Source organism: Myxine glutinosa, chromosome 8, assembly GCF_964187855.1.
Source record: "Myxine glutinosa chromosome 8, kmMyxGlut1.1, whole genome shotgun sequence".
Lineage (NCBI taxonomy): Eukaryota > Metazoa > Chordata > Myxini > Myxiniformes > Myxinidae > Myxine > Myxine glutinosa.
Window position 1 is genome coordinate 3667195 of NC_136268.1, and position 14693 is coordinate 3681887.

At 40.5% G+C, this 14693-nt stretch overlaps 1 protein-coding gene across 1 annotated transcript in view; it reads right to left on the reverse strand.

The window, feature by feature from the left end:
- NELL1 (neural EGFL like 1) overlaps positions 1–14693 on the reverse strand; it is a 486584-nt gene that overhangs the window by 364394 nt on the left and 107497 nt on the right. Inside the window, exon 4 of the mRNA XM_068124016.2 lies at positions 4274–4444. Within this exon, the coding sequence (XP_067980117.2) occupies positions 4274–4444 (171 nt within the window). The remainder of the gene's footprint in view (positions 1–4273; positions 4445–14693) is intronic.

Below are 14693 nucleotides of genomic sequence, written 5' to 3' on the forward strand. Positions count from 1 at the left end.
TCATGAACAAAGTGCTGACATTGGAGGGATATTAGGTGACAGTGACCAAATCAATGCAGAATCACAATGTTGTCACCAAATCATCAGAATACATGGGATCTGAACATGGCGACCGAGGTTCATGAGCAAAGTGCTGACATTGGAGGGATATTAGGTGACAGTGGCCAAATCAATGCAGAATCACAACGTTGTCACCAAATCATCAGAATACATTGGATCTGAACATGGCGACCGAGGATCATGAGCAAAGTGCTGAGATTGGAGGGATATTAGGTGACAGTGGCCAAATCAATGCAGAATCACAACGTTGTCACCAAAACATCAGAATATATGGAATCTGAACATGGCGACCGAGCATCATGAGCAACGTGCTGACATTGGAGGGATATTAGGTGACAATGGCCAAATCAATGCGAAATCACAAGGTAGTCACCAAATCATCAGAATACACGGGATCTGAACATGGCGACCGAGGTTCATGAGCAAAGTACTGACATTGGAGGGATATTAGGTGACAGTAGCCAAATCAATGCGGAATCACAACGTCGTCACCAAATTATCAGAATACATGGGATCTGAACATGGCGACCGAGGATCATGAACAAAGTGCTGAGATTGGAGGGATATTAGGTGACAGTGACCAAATCAATGCAGAATCACAATGTCGTCACCAAATCATCAGAATATACGGGATCTGAACATGGCGACCGAGCATCATGAGCAAAGTGCTGAGATGGGAGGGACAACCAGGCGAGTCCACATCGGTGCAGTTCTAATTGCTCGTACAATGAGTCCGTGACATGAAGGGCACAATTTCATCAAGTACAATAACATCTGTAAATCAATCTAATTGGAATTAATATTACTAGGGCATGCCCGTACTATATATATGCCCGTACTATATATCTATCTAAAATTATATCCCCCCCCTCTATTTACATGAAATGGTTTGGTCCATTCGCAACGCCAAAGCGAACGGCGAACGGCTTGCGAGTACAGTGACAATCCCCCCCCCTCTATTTACATGAATGGTTTGGTCCATTCGCAACGACCACAGAACCCCCCCCTCTATTTACATGAAATGGTTCGGTCCAAAGCGAACGGCTTCCGGAGTTTGGTAAAGAAATCGCCATCGCGTACACAAACGCGCAGGAAAGCGAATGAATCGCAAATTCGTTTTTATTAGTTTTAAAACATCGTTTAACGCCAACATAGCGCCAACATAGTTTGCAAACGTGAAATAAATGAATACGCTCTCAAATGTGCCATCCGAGGCAGAGTGTGTCCGCCACGTTCGGCACACGCGCTAGTTCGCTGCTCTCTGATTGGTTGAATCGTTTTTTGGACATCGCTCGGTAAGTACTTGTCCGATTAATATGAAACCTTGAAAAGGCACATCCTCGGGTCCCCAGCAATATACCTGGCAAGTTAAAAGTATATCGGACCCGTGGTTGTCGAGAAACAGCGGTCACAGACAAACAAACACACAGACAGACATACACACACACACACACACAGAGATTGCTGGAATTATAGATAGATGAAGAGAAGCACAGCGAGGTTCTTTTATTAAACTTTTAAAATCCAATTACACGCAGTATTTGAAAACATGCCGCACAGAACACTGAACAAAATCATAACCTTGCAAATACGAGGGGATTCAAGACTAAAGAAAATTCTACTAAATGGTATTTAGTTTTCTTTCATACCGACAATGAATCTCGTTTTTGTGAATTTCAAAAGTTTTTTAAACACCAAATGTTGCTCAGCATCTGCTTGCCCCGACTCCGAGGAGCGAAGGAGGAGTTGGAAGGTCGGGAGGGAGAGTTTGGGGGTAAAATTATATTCCTCATTTGTGTTAACCTTTTGTCTTCCCAATTGGTGGGCCAACTTGGGTAGGGCTTTCTGTAAATGTCACCGGAAGCGATGTCGTTACTGCATCATCTTGCAATAATGTAAACCCGAAATTGGATAATTTAAGTATTTTACTAAGCAAGCTTTTTTCCACTTGCTTGCTTATCTTTTTGTTTCTTCCGCTTAGCTGTGCCACTCTCCATACTCCGGAATGTTGTCGCTGCTTCCAGAAAGGCTTCGCTGCTTCCAGAACGGCGTTGCTGCTTCCGGAACGAATGCGTGATTATACAGAGAGATGCCTGGCCTTAATGGTCTTAAAACGATCATTTTTTCGTTCATTCATTCATTTATTCATGCCTGGTTTTCCCGGGAATGAGGAGATTGATCGATTTTTTAAATAAATAAATAATGAGGAAATAATCATCGTCATAAGATACTGGAATCTGCCGACTGTGTAGAACAATTCGACATCATTCGTGGTTGTGTGATTGCATCATTTTGACCTGATGATGCTCACCCTCTCATGGAAGGTCATGTGCCTCATGAGGTATGTCACTCGTTTGTCTGGAATTAGTTTGCGTTTTAAATTAAACGTTGGGTTCCATATTTTAGACCTTGAATTCCTGGCTCCCGTCTTTGCTAACTTTGAGACAAGAACGGAATAAATAATAGTATCATTATAAATAAATTATTGTATCGAATGATTTTCATGGACCTCCTGGGGCTTGGGCCCTGGATAAATATCCCGTTGGTCCTCCCTTAATTCCGGCTCTGGTTGTAATTTTTTTTACACAAAGGTTAAGGCTATTTAATAGAGCTGGCACTTTCTTTTTTTTTTTAATGCATTTTAAGGCCATTTTCCCTGCTACAGCGGGGGTTAGCCTTGCGGTCCCCATGACAATCTTCTCCATTTTGCCCTATTTTCTGCATCCCCACTTGTTAACCCCCTTGCCCGCATTTCTTCTTCCACCATCTTTAGCCAAGTCTTTCTCGGTCTTCCCCGTCCTCTACTTCCTTCTACATCCATTTCCATCACTCATATTTTCATCACACAAAAACATACTGACGAGACAAAAACACAAGCACTGAGTTTGGGGGAAGTGCCGTCACTTCCCAGGGTAGTCTGGGCACCAGTGACGTCATAACAATGGCGCCGCTCTTCTCACCGCTCTCAGTGGGGCATTTTGGCTCGTGGTATTGGCAAACTTGCCAGACAAGTGAGGGTTGGGAGAGAGTTTAGGTGGGAATTTTGTAATCTCTTCAGGGAGCCGGCGATTACTCCCTTATTAGTCCCCTACCGGTGTACACCGGAGGGGACTATAGGATTGCACTCCGTCCCTCCGTCTGTCAGTCTGTCAGTCAGTCAGTCCGTCACGCAAAGAACAGTTTTCCAGACTTTTTTTTCTAAACTCTTAATGCTAATGATTTCAAACTTGGCACATGGTTTCTTCATGATAAGTTACAGGTCATGAACTTCACGACGTTTCGATCATTTTTGACAAAGTTATGGCACTTTGAACTTTGGTAATTTCCCCAACAGTTTTCCGGACAACAGACTGCTGGTAGGGGACATGTATTGCAGCGCAATACTCAGAATGCTTGTTATCTTTATTCTCTTGTCATGTGCTTCATTTTACTCTTTCCTCTCTTTATTAGTCCCATACCGGTGTACCGGAGAGGACTATAGGTTTGCACTCCGTCCCTCCGTCTGTCAGTCTGTCTGTCCGTCACGCAAAGAACAGTTTTCCGGACTTTTTTTTTCTAAACTCTTAATGCTAATGATTTCAAACTTGGCACATGGTTTCCTCATGATAAGTTACAGGTCAAGTTCGAACTTCATGACGTTTTGATCATTTTTGACAAAGTTATGGCACTTTGAACGTTGGTAATTTCCCCAACAGTTTTCCGGACGACAGACTGCCGGCAGGGGACATGTATTGCAGCGCAATACTCAGAATGCTTGTTTTTCATGAAATAAACCGTGAGATCTTTAATGTGGAGCGACAACCAGCGCTGGCGGACGGGTCCTTTCGGGTTATCGTCCATCCAGTGCCGACTCGCCCTGAATGTGAAGCACCAGGGTGACAACTTGTAGCTGGGTCGACATTTTCACCCAGGCTAGATAGCTCAGAGCTGAATACCTCACAGCTATCCTGTTAGCAGGAACTGTACATAACGATCTTGTTGTTATTCAATTTGTTCAAACTTCAAGACTTTGTGAACTCTCTGAGAAGTTTGGATTATGCGCACCACGACACCATAAAATGGCAGCCAGCCCAAAGCCAACACCCACACAAAATGGGAAACAGAAAATAACAGTCGTCAGGCAATGAGTTTGCAAAAAGCGTAGTTTCCCGAGGCGGTGTTGCTCATATGTTGCCGAATTTCTCTCGGTGCTTGTGACTTATTTCAACCTCACCTGTTACAATCAACATGCATGACGATTTGTCGAGGCCCCAGGGTAAGCGCCAGTCTGTGTGCAGTTCCGTCAGCCATCTGGTAAGAAAAGGTCTGGCTTAGGGACCGATTGGCGCTCTGGAATTGAACTCTAACCTCGGCCTTCGTCCCACTGCTCTCCACCTCCAAGTACCTGTAAAAATACATTCGCACATAGTTACGCGCGTACTGACACCGCACAGCACACACGTACGCATGGGTGCACAGAAAGGTTCATGTGAGGCAATTTGACATACGCATGCACATCATTGGGACAGGTAAACTTGCCTCCGCGCAGAAAGGCTCGTCTAATACAGCAGGTGTTAGACTAAAGTACATTTAAGACAGGTGGTGTAAACTCTGCATGTCATCAAGAAGTAAGCAGTAAGTAAAGTAAAGTAAGTTCTAATATGAAAATACGCATGACGTATAGTGAGAGCTTCGTCGACAATGGGCAGTCGATTGAGTACGCAGCCCTCGCAAAATAAGGATCGCTTTTTTATATTGTTTAGTTGAGAGATGTGAGCTACGTGCTGGTGTCGACTCTGAAGGTAGTTAAAGTATATTCGGGATTGTTTCCCGTCATTGCGTAACGGATATTAAGCCTTAATTTGAAGAAGGCCGGAAGTAGAAAAATAAAACGGAAATACGTCACGTTCTTCATGTGGACTTCGTTTGACGCTTGAGAGATCGGCCAGCAAAGCGAGATCACGTGAGCAAGATGGCGGATCATCGAAGGGACATTTGAAATGACATGAAATTGTGTTCCCAAGGGAATGGGGAATGACAGTGAAATTTTGAATGGATTTACATATACATGCAATTGCCGTAGAGGTTTTCTTACGAAGCGGAAAACTGAAGTCGGTGTAGCAGGCGGAAAACTGAAGTCGGTGTAGCTGGCGGAAAACTGAAGACGGTGTACCTGGTGGAAAAAAGAAGTCGGTGTAGCTGGCGTAAATGATGAGCGGTTTCGAATTCAAAATCCGTTATGTGCAGCACTGTATTGTAATTTATTGATTTTAATCACCAGGTGAAAATAATTTATCGGTCGCGCCAGACCAAAGCAAGATCACGTGAGCAAGATGGCGGATCATGGAAGGGACAAGATGGCGGATCATGGAAGGGACATTTGAAATAACGACATGAAATTTCATGTTCCCAAGGGAATTGTCATTTCAAAATTTCCAAATTTTCAAATGTCAAAATGTTCCCAAGGGAATGGGGAATGACAGTGAAATTTTGAATGGATGTACATATACATGCAATTGCCATCCTCTTGGTAAGCCGTGACGTAACGCGCGTGTTTGGACCCGGAAACAGAATTATGATGCGCCGCGTCATAATTCTGTTTCCGGTTCCAAACGCGCGTTACGTCACACTTACCAAGAGGATAGAAGTTCGCTTACGAAGCTCTCTAAAAAGTAAAGTAGATCGTAAAGTTGTTCAAATTGTACCTGATCCCACAAAGCTCGTGTAATCCATGATGCCTCATGATGAAAACCTTTTCCACAGTTTATCAAGACAGGTTCATAGAATAACTCAAATGCACTTTTACCATCGATTTGTCTTTTGTATTATGGTTGAACCATCAGGAAATCAGATCAGGCTATCAAGGGCAGTGCATGGACTGGTAGGAATGGGATAGATGTGGTGGTACGGGTGGTACGTGGTCTTACGGGCATTTACGTTTGAGGTGGGTTCAAATCTTGACCCAGCTACAAACCCTCACCCTATGTTTTGCATCAATGCGTTAATACAAAGAACCAATCTGCCAGTTGGACAGACATCCAAGACCCGGTGTCTTCCGTGAAGAGTTGGCGATTTGTGGCCGGCACCCTGGACAAATCACAAATTCCTGACCGAATCCACTTCAAGGTTAGTGAAAGACTTGGGCCAAAAACGCTCCACAGCCTATACCACAAGAAGTTGTGACTACTTGGGAATAAAGCAGTGGTTGCAGTAGATTATAGAGTAGACCTTCTGAAGAAAAATATTTGAGGCTCATAGAGAAGATTGTACGCAAATCTCAAGTAGGACAAAGGCATCAGGAGATAGACATCATTGTAGGTTCACATGAATTATAAGGTATATCAACAAATTAACACACCATCCAGGATGTGACCTCGAGGTGTCAGCATCTTAAGCCACAGGTTCGGATGGGAATATTGAATAAGCCAACTCAGATATTATGTCATGGCATTGCTTGCTGCATGTAACTTAATCCTGTAAATATTAGAGCTTCGTAAGCAAACCTTTATGCCAATTCCATGTATATGTAAATGCATTCAAAATTTCATTTTCATTTCAAATTTCACAAATTTTTTTTTTCAAATTTCACAAAAAAAAAATTCAAATTTTTCCCCATTCCCTTGGGAACAAAATTTCATGTTGTCATTTGAAATGTCCCTTCCATGATCCACCATCTTGTCCCTTCCATGATCCGCCATCTTGCTCACGTGATCTTGTTTTGGTCTGGCGTGAGCCATAAATTATTTTCACCTGGTGATTAAAATCAATAAATTACAATACAGTACTGTACAGAACGGATTTTGAATTCGAAACCGCTCATCATTTATGCCAGCCAGACCGACTTCTTTTTTCCACCAGCTACACCGGCTTCAGTTTTCCGCCAGCTACACTGACTTCATTTAAGCCAGGTACACCAATTTCAGTACGTACCTGCCAGTCGGACCTACGTACCTGCTCCAGTCGACTAGAAGTCTAGACTATATAGCCGACAGTAGGTAAGTCCTGCATTCTATCCCAATCTATCCATTCAATAAAATTAATTTGAATTTAATTCTAAGCCCAAAATCAAACAACCTAGCCTAGCTAGGCCTAGGCCTACAGATGTTTGCGAGGGCTGCGTACTCAATCGACTGACTATTGTCGACGAAGCTCTCACTCTACGCAATGCGTATTCATATTAGAGAGCTTCATAAGCGAACCTTTATGGCAATTGCATATATATGTCAATCCATTCAAAATTTTATGTAAATCCACTCAAAATTTCACTTTCATTTCAAATTTCACTAAAAGAAATTTTCAAATTTTTCCCCATTCCCTTGGGAACAAAATTTCATGTTGTCATTTCAAATGTCCCTTCCATGATCCGCCATCTTGTCCCTTCCATGATCTGCCATCTTGCTCACGTGATCTTGCTTTGGTCTGGCGCGACTGATAAATTATTTTCACCTGGTGATTAAAATCAATAAATTACAATACAGTACTGTACAGAACGGATTTTGAATTCGAAACCGCTCATCATTTACGCCAGCTACACCGACTTCATTTAAGCCAGGTACACCGATTTCAGTTTTCCGCCATCTACACCGACTTCAGTTTTCCGCTGGCTACACCGACTTCATTTAAGCCAGGTACACCGATTTCATTACGTACCTGCCAGTCGGACCTACGTACCTGGTCCAGTCGACTAGAAGTCTAGACTATATAGCCTACAGTAGGTAAGTCCTGCATTCTATCCCAATCTATCCATTCAATAAAATTAATTTGAATTTTAATTCTAAGCCCAAAATCAAACAACCTAGCCTAGCTAGGCCTAGGCCTACAGATGTTTGCGAGAGCTGCATACTCGATCGACTGACCATTGTCGACGAAGCTCTCACTCTACGCAATGCGTATTCATATTATTCTATGATTTGTTTATGCTGTTGTTATGACTTTATTTATTTTGTCATTGCATTGCATTAATGTGAAAAAAGGTTGAGTGTGGTTAGGAACAGACATCCATTCAGCAAAGAGGAAGTGACCCGTCCAAACTATTAATTTGTCGTGTGAACAAGTTCTGACCGAAGAGTGGTCTTCACCTGAGACTTCACGTTGGGGTTGAAAAGTCTGAACTGAGCCTTCAGCCACATGACAAGATCATAGTATGCACCTCATACCTGTAAGCCTCCTGTTCAATTTGTTTGTGTTAAATATCCATTTTATAATTTGTTTGTTTGAAGTTAATCGTGTTACACAATTTTGAGCTTTAAGTTTGTTTGTTTTTGCATACAAAGTCGATGCGCATGTAAGAGCTAACACATAAAACACAAAAACATATACAGAGACACATAAAACACATAATAAAGGGAGTGGGAGACAAGAGGGGGAGAGAGGGAAGCACAACAACATTGGAGAACAGGGACATCAGTAGATCCCCGGAAGGGAGAGGGCTGGGGGGTGAGGAGGGAGGTACATGGTATAAAACAAATAAACACTACTAGGAATTTCAGGAAAGAAGTCCGAATTTGAAAATGGTGGATTGGGGGTTGATGAATGAGGGTAGAAAAGATCATGGTTTTGGATGGGGGAAGATAAGAGATGGTGGTGAACAGCTGTATTAAAGACCTGGAGGGAGGAGTGGGATTGAAGAGAGTGAGGGAGTTTGTTCGAGAGGCGGGAGAAAAGAGGAATGAAAGAGTGAAGGTGAGCAGAGAGTCTTGATTTTGGCAGTTTCACCATAAGACGGTTGCAGGCAGATCTTGTGCGACCTGTAGGAATATTTGGGGGACAGAGCACAGACAAAGCTGGAGGAGCTAGGCCGGAGAGGAGTCGGTAGAAGACAAAAAGACCACCTACCTGCCTGCGGTGAGAGAAAGAAAGGCCCTCAGAATAAGCTTCATCAGTACAATCAGTATTGGATTACTGATCATTTGCTGGCCTGGTGTTGGCTTAATGGTTAGGGAGCTGGCTTGAGATTCGAGTATCCCGGGTTCAGAATCCCAGTCAATCGTTGAATTAACGCCGGGGGGTTGACTCAGCCCGTCATCCTTCCAAGGTCGGCAAATGCAGTACCAGCTCACTGGTAATTAGGGCACTCCATCAGCGGCACAACCACGCTTCCAGAAAAATGATGCAACCAGCAGCCACAGGCTGCATATGAAACAACAACTGATCATTTGCTGATTTAAAATAAGTAAATAACGGTAGTTGAAAACAAAGGTTATTCTCATGAAATTCTAAGAGATTTAAATTATTCATTCATCTCAATTGTGCAGTGTAAATATTTTTCATTTATTTTGTTCTTGTTGATGGCGTTGTGGCACCAAATACATCCTCTTGTCAATGTCATGTAAAACCTCAGGCGACAGAAATTAATGAATTATCTGGAGGACAGTTTTTATTGATCAACTTTGTTTATTTGCAATAAGCCGGCTGTCCAATGTGTATTTTCATGTTGCATCTCAGTATCCTGATGTAAGGTTCAGCTCCTGGCCTTTAACTTTCTTTTGGCAATTACAAAAGTTGCATTGAGTGAAAAGTCCTTCAAAAACAGAAAATGGGAAAAGAGGTTTGAGTAATAATGTCGCAGAGTTAAGGGCCTCAGGGCAGGCAGGATAGTCGAGCCATGAGGTTCCTGCACTCGCCTCTTAGGTGACTAGCCTGGGTTTGAAGCTCGACCCAACTATAAACTGTCAATCTGGTGGTTTGCAGGCAGGGGATCCATCACTTGGACGTTAAGCTGGAGAACCTGTCTGCCAGTACTGGTCGTTAGTAGACGTTAAAGATCACAATGATGTCTTTTGCAAAGACTAGTCGAGTTATCTCCGGAACGCTGAGCAAATGACAAATTCCTGCCAAACTCACATATAACGTCAGGGTCGAACGTCAGGGTCGAACGTCAGGGTCGAACGTCAGGGTCGAACGTCAGGGTCGAACATCAGATTCAAACATCAGGGTTGAAGTCAGGTTCGAACATAAGATTCAAACGTAAAAGTTGAACATCAGGTTCGAACGTCAGGGTTGTATGTTAGGGTCGAACATCAAGGTCGAATGTCAGATTTGAATGTCAGGGTCGAACGTGAGGGTCGAATTTCAGGGTCGAACGTCAGATTAAAATGTCAAGGTCGATGGTCAGAGTCGATCGTCAGGGTCGAATGCCAGATTACAATGGCAAAGTCGAACGTCAGATTAATGTCAAGGTCGAACGTCAGGGTCGAATGCCAGATTAGAATGGCAAAGTCGAACGTCAGATTAGAATGTCAAGGTCGAACGTCAGGGTCGAACGTCAGGGTCGAACGTCAGGGCTGACCAGCCAGTTCATGAAAAGATTAAATCAGAACCGTTCACCCAGCCAACCCCACAATAAGTTGGGAATAATTGGGACCATTAAATAATTATGAGTATAGTAGAAAAATTTAACTAGTAGAATGAAAAAATTAACTGCAGAGAAAAATCTGTCTATCTTTATGAAAAAAGATTCCTTATGCAAGTCATTCCAGGCACATTAATAGTTACTTTCAAGTGTGTGAGGTCTGGTCCACAATAGGCCTTGCTTTGAATGTTATAAATATAGGGGCAATACCCCTGGTGCTGACCTGGTAGAATAAACAGTGTATTACACTGACTAAAGGTATTTTAAACCAATTTCAATGGTTGCAAGAAGACAGGACAGCATGTAGAATCATATGATTGATTGATTCAGGTCCGGATCCAGATCTGGCCTATCAGTGGGACACAAAACATAAAGTGTTCAACCTGGCCGAGGTATGCGCTTTGCCGAGTGCCGTTCTTGTTTGGAATATTTTTGTATTTGTATTTTTCTTATTTTGTATTTTTGTATTATTTTTGTATTTTTGTATTTTTGTAGTGTATTTTTCTTAGTCCGCTCAAAAAGAGTTTGCAAGAGTGTTTTTATAGTCAGTATAATCTAAGTTGAGGCGCCTCTGTTGGCTTGGATTTATATTTGTAATACCAATTATTCTATCAATTCAATTCAATTATTATTCTATCAATTATTCTAATGTTGAATTTCAATTAATTTTTTTAAATTAATTTAATTTAAATGTAAATAAATTAATAAATTGTATTTTAGTTTAATTTTATTTATTTTAATTTACTTTTATTTATTTATTTTAAATTTATTAACATTAAGAATTTTATTTAATAAATTAATTTCAATACTCTATCAATTTATAATTCAAATTCTAATTATTCAATTACTCTATCAATTTATTCTAATATTCTAATCAATTATTCTAATTTTATCAATTATTCTAATTCTCATTTTAATATAAAATTATTCTGTCAATCAATTGTTTCAAAAGTAATTTTGTAACCCAAGGCTTCCTTGGTATATTTTTAACAACTTGAATATTACTTTTTGTTTGGGATGTTTGTTTGCGATGTTTTGTTTGGGATATATTTGGGATATATAATACATTCTTTGTTTGGGATGTTTTGTTTGTTTTGTTACATCAAGTAACATAAATATATCCATAAATTTCTCCTAACACTTATAAACATCTTCTTCACTCAGGGCCTCACTAGTTTGTCTGAGTTTGTTTTTAGATCTAGTTAAGTTTTCTCACGTATACCTATTTGCATGTAAATGAGAAGACTGGCTGATCAATATTGAAGCTCCGGCAAAAACTGCGAAATGGTCGGAGATGTCAGAGAGAATAATCCCAGCTTTTGGAGATGGTTGAACATTTGAAAAAATATTGTCAATTAAAGTTGAGAAGTTATTTGTAAACCTAGTTGGTTTATTAACAAGCGGCCTCAATGAGAACTAGAATGGCATGCTGTAGAGCACATACCTTGGTAGAGCCAGGTTGAACTGTTTATGTTTTGTATCCCACCGATAGGTCGGATCTGGATCCGGACCTGAACCAAAATATAATCCGCTTGTTCTCGTCACTGAACCAACTCACCCACCAAGTTGTCATAATTCGTCAACGACTTTTTGAAATACCATGCTATATATCGTTTTTGCCCCCATCACTCAATTATGAAGAATCACGCAAAAAATTAAAATGTTCTCGTATCCGGATCCGGATCTTCACCAAAATCGAAAAGATTCGTTGTTCTCACACACCCAACCTGTCCACCAAGTTTCGGCCAAATCCGTCCATAACTTTTGAACATATCGTGATATATATCCGTTTTAGCCCAATTACTCAATGGTGAAGAATCACTTTTAAAAATTATAGGATCTGGTCCGGATTCGGATTTTCACCAAATTGGAATCAAAATTACCAAATTGGTAATTCCAAATTTCTTCCTTGTCATACACCCAATATGTCCACCAAGTTTAGTCCGAATCTGTCTATAACTTGTTGACATATCGTACTATTTATCATTTTTGACCCTATATCTTCATGGTGAAGAATCACTTAAATAATTATCGTAACCAGACCAGATCTTCACCAAAATCGAATAATTTCGTCCTAATCACACACCCATCCCCTCACACCTGGCAAAGGTAATGAGAGTAAGGTATCTAAAAATCATTTTATAATAACAGTGTTATAATTTTGAATAGCATTGGCATTAAAATCGGCCATTAAGAAACACAACATGTTAATTAGTGTGGGAATTGATGTTAGATTTTGTTTTTCAATGAATAACTGATTGTAATTTGAATGTAGTGGCCTATATACAACTCCAATTATAATACTTTTTTTTTTTTTTACCAGCAATGATTATCTCTATAAATACAGTTTCCAGCACATCATTCATAATATTAAATTCACGTCTTATTTGATATTCAAAATATTGCGTAACAATCATCGCTCTCCCACCTCCTTTCGTATCTCCTCTTTTACTTACAACCAGTTTATAGTGAAGAGAGTGAATCCACTGAATGGGGAGTATCAGAAAACCAGATTTCAGTTAAGCTTATTATGGAGCAATTTGAATGAAACTTTTCAAGACATACATCCAATAGCTCAAAAAGTTTGTGTACACTTATGATATTAAAATGTAGGACTAATTGATTTTCATTATATTTGGCAAATCAGTATGGTCATTTTCATTAAAATTGTACTCGAATTCATCAGCATTCAAATCAACAGTTTCTATAATATTATTTTCAAATAGGCGTGAATTTATATCGGGGACATCGTCAACAAACATTATGTTGCATTTCAATAGGATGAAACTTAGCATTATCGATTGAGCAAAAGGGGGAATATTCATCAACGGCATTTATCATCCAGGGCGTTCATGGAACAACATACTCCATGCAGTCTTGAGGAAAAGGACATGGGATGGGTCTATTCAACCCTTACTTTGTTTTCCGAGCACGATATATATTTCCAAGAGCCGCAATGTTGTCTGAATGACGACATTCCCCAATGCTGAAAAAGTGAGCGGCACATTCGATTGGGCGAGATGGCGTACAATAGTATAACATTTTGTCCGAGTATTGCAAAACTGGAGCATATTGGAAGTGCCAAGAAGGCGAATTGTTTTCTCAAATGTTCAAGTACATAATTCAATTGAAAAAAAGTAAAAGCTTTAAAGGTTGTAGAAAGAAACACAAAACAAACTTCTTTCGGAAGTTTACCGCCATTGATGCACCGTCTTTCAAACCAACTTATTTAACATGTTAAAAGTTATTACCTCCGCCAATGAAGGTGGAAAGAGATTATGTTTTCACCTCTGTCTGTTCGTTTGTGAACAGGATATCTCAAAAAGGTGTGCACAGATTCGGAAGAAATTTGGTGGAGAGGTTGGGTGTGTGACACGGATGAAATGATTAGATTTTGGTGAAGATGGGAATCCGGATCCAGATGAGAGAATTTAAAAAAATTGAAAAGTAATTCTTCACCATTGAGTAATAGGGCCAAACACGATATGTAGCATGGTATTTCAAAAAGTTGTGGATGATTTATGACAAAACGTGGTGCATGTAGGGTAAGTAGTAGGTAGGTAAGTAGTATGAGTAGGGTAAGTAACAAGAACAAGCCAATTCAATTTTGGTCCATGTGACCCATCAGTTCCAGATTCTGAGAATCAATTCCAGATCCAGATGAAGATGTTAATCCAGATGAAGATGAATTAATTCCAGATGAAGCTGATTCTGAGAATTAATTCCAGATCTGACCCATCAGTGGGATACAAAACGTAAACTGTTCAGCCGGGCGGAGGTATGCTCTCTACCGAGTGCTGTTGTAGTTCGTGTCTGTTATTTGTGTCCTTCAAGACATCCCGAAAAAGATAAAGTTTCCCGTTTGGAATTATTACCAGTTTTATTTGACTGCCAGACAGGCAGGCAGACAGACTAAAACAAACACCTTATTCCTCCGTCCGCATGCACAATCAGGACGAGGTTTTGTACAATTTGTCAAATTTAGAGGCAAAGTGCTGTGAAACTGCAGGTTCGTGTTCCAATTGATGTACCGATTGGTGTTCCACAGAGTTCAAAATACAAAATTCAATTGAAATCAAGTAGCTCCTCCATCAAAGATTGACATCTGTCGACAGACATACAGAGTGAACCGATTGCTTAACCTTTGCATGCAGGTTAAATACACACGACATGTGTGTAAAACAATACAAAACATAATATCCAATACTACATTAATATACACTATTGGCGAGTCTTAGTGTAAGCATAATACACCACATTGCTGCAGATTCCCAAATAAAAGTAAGAAACAAGAGGCACAAAA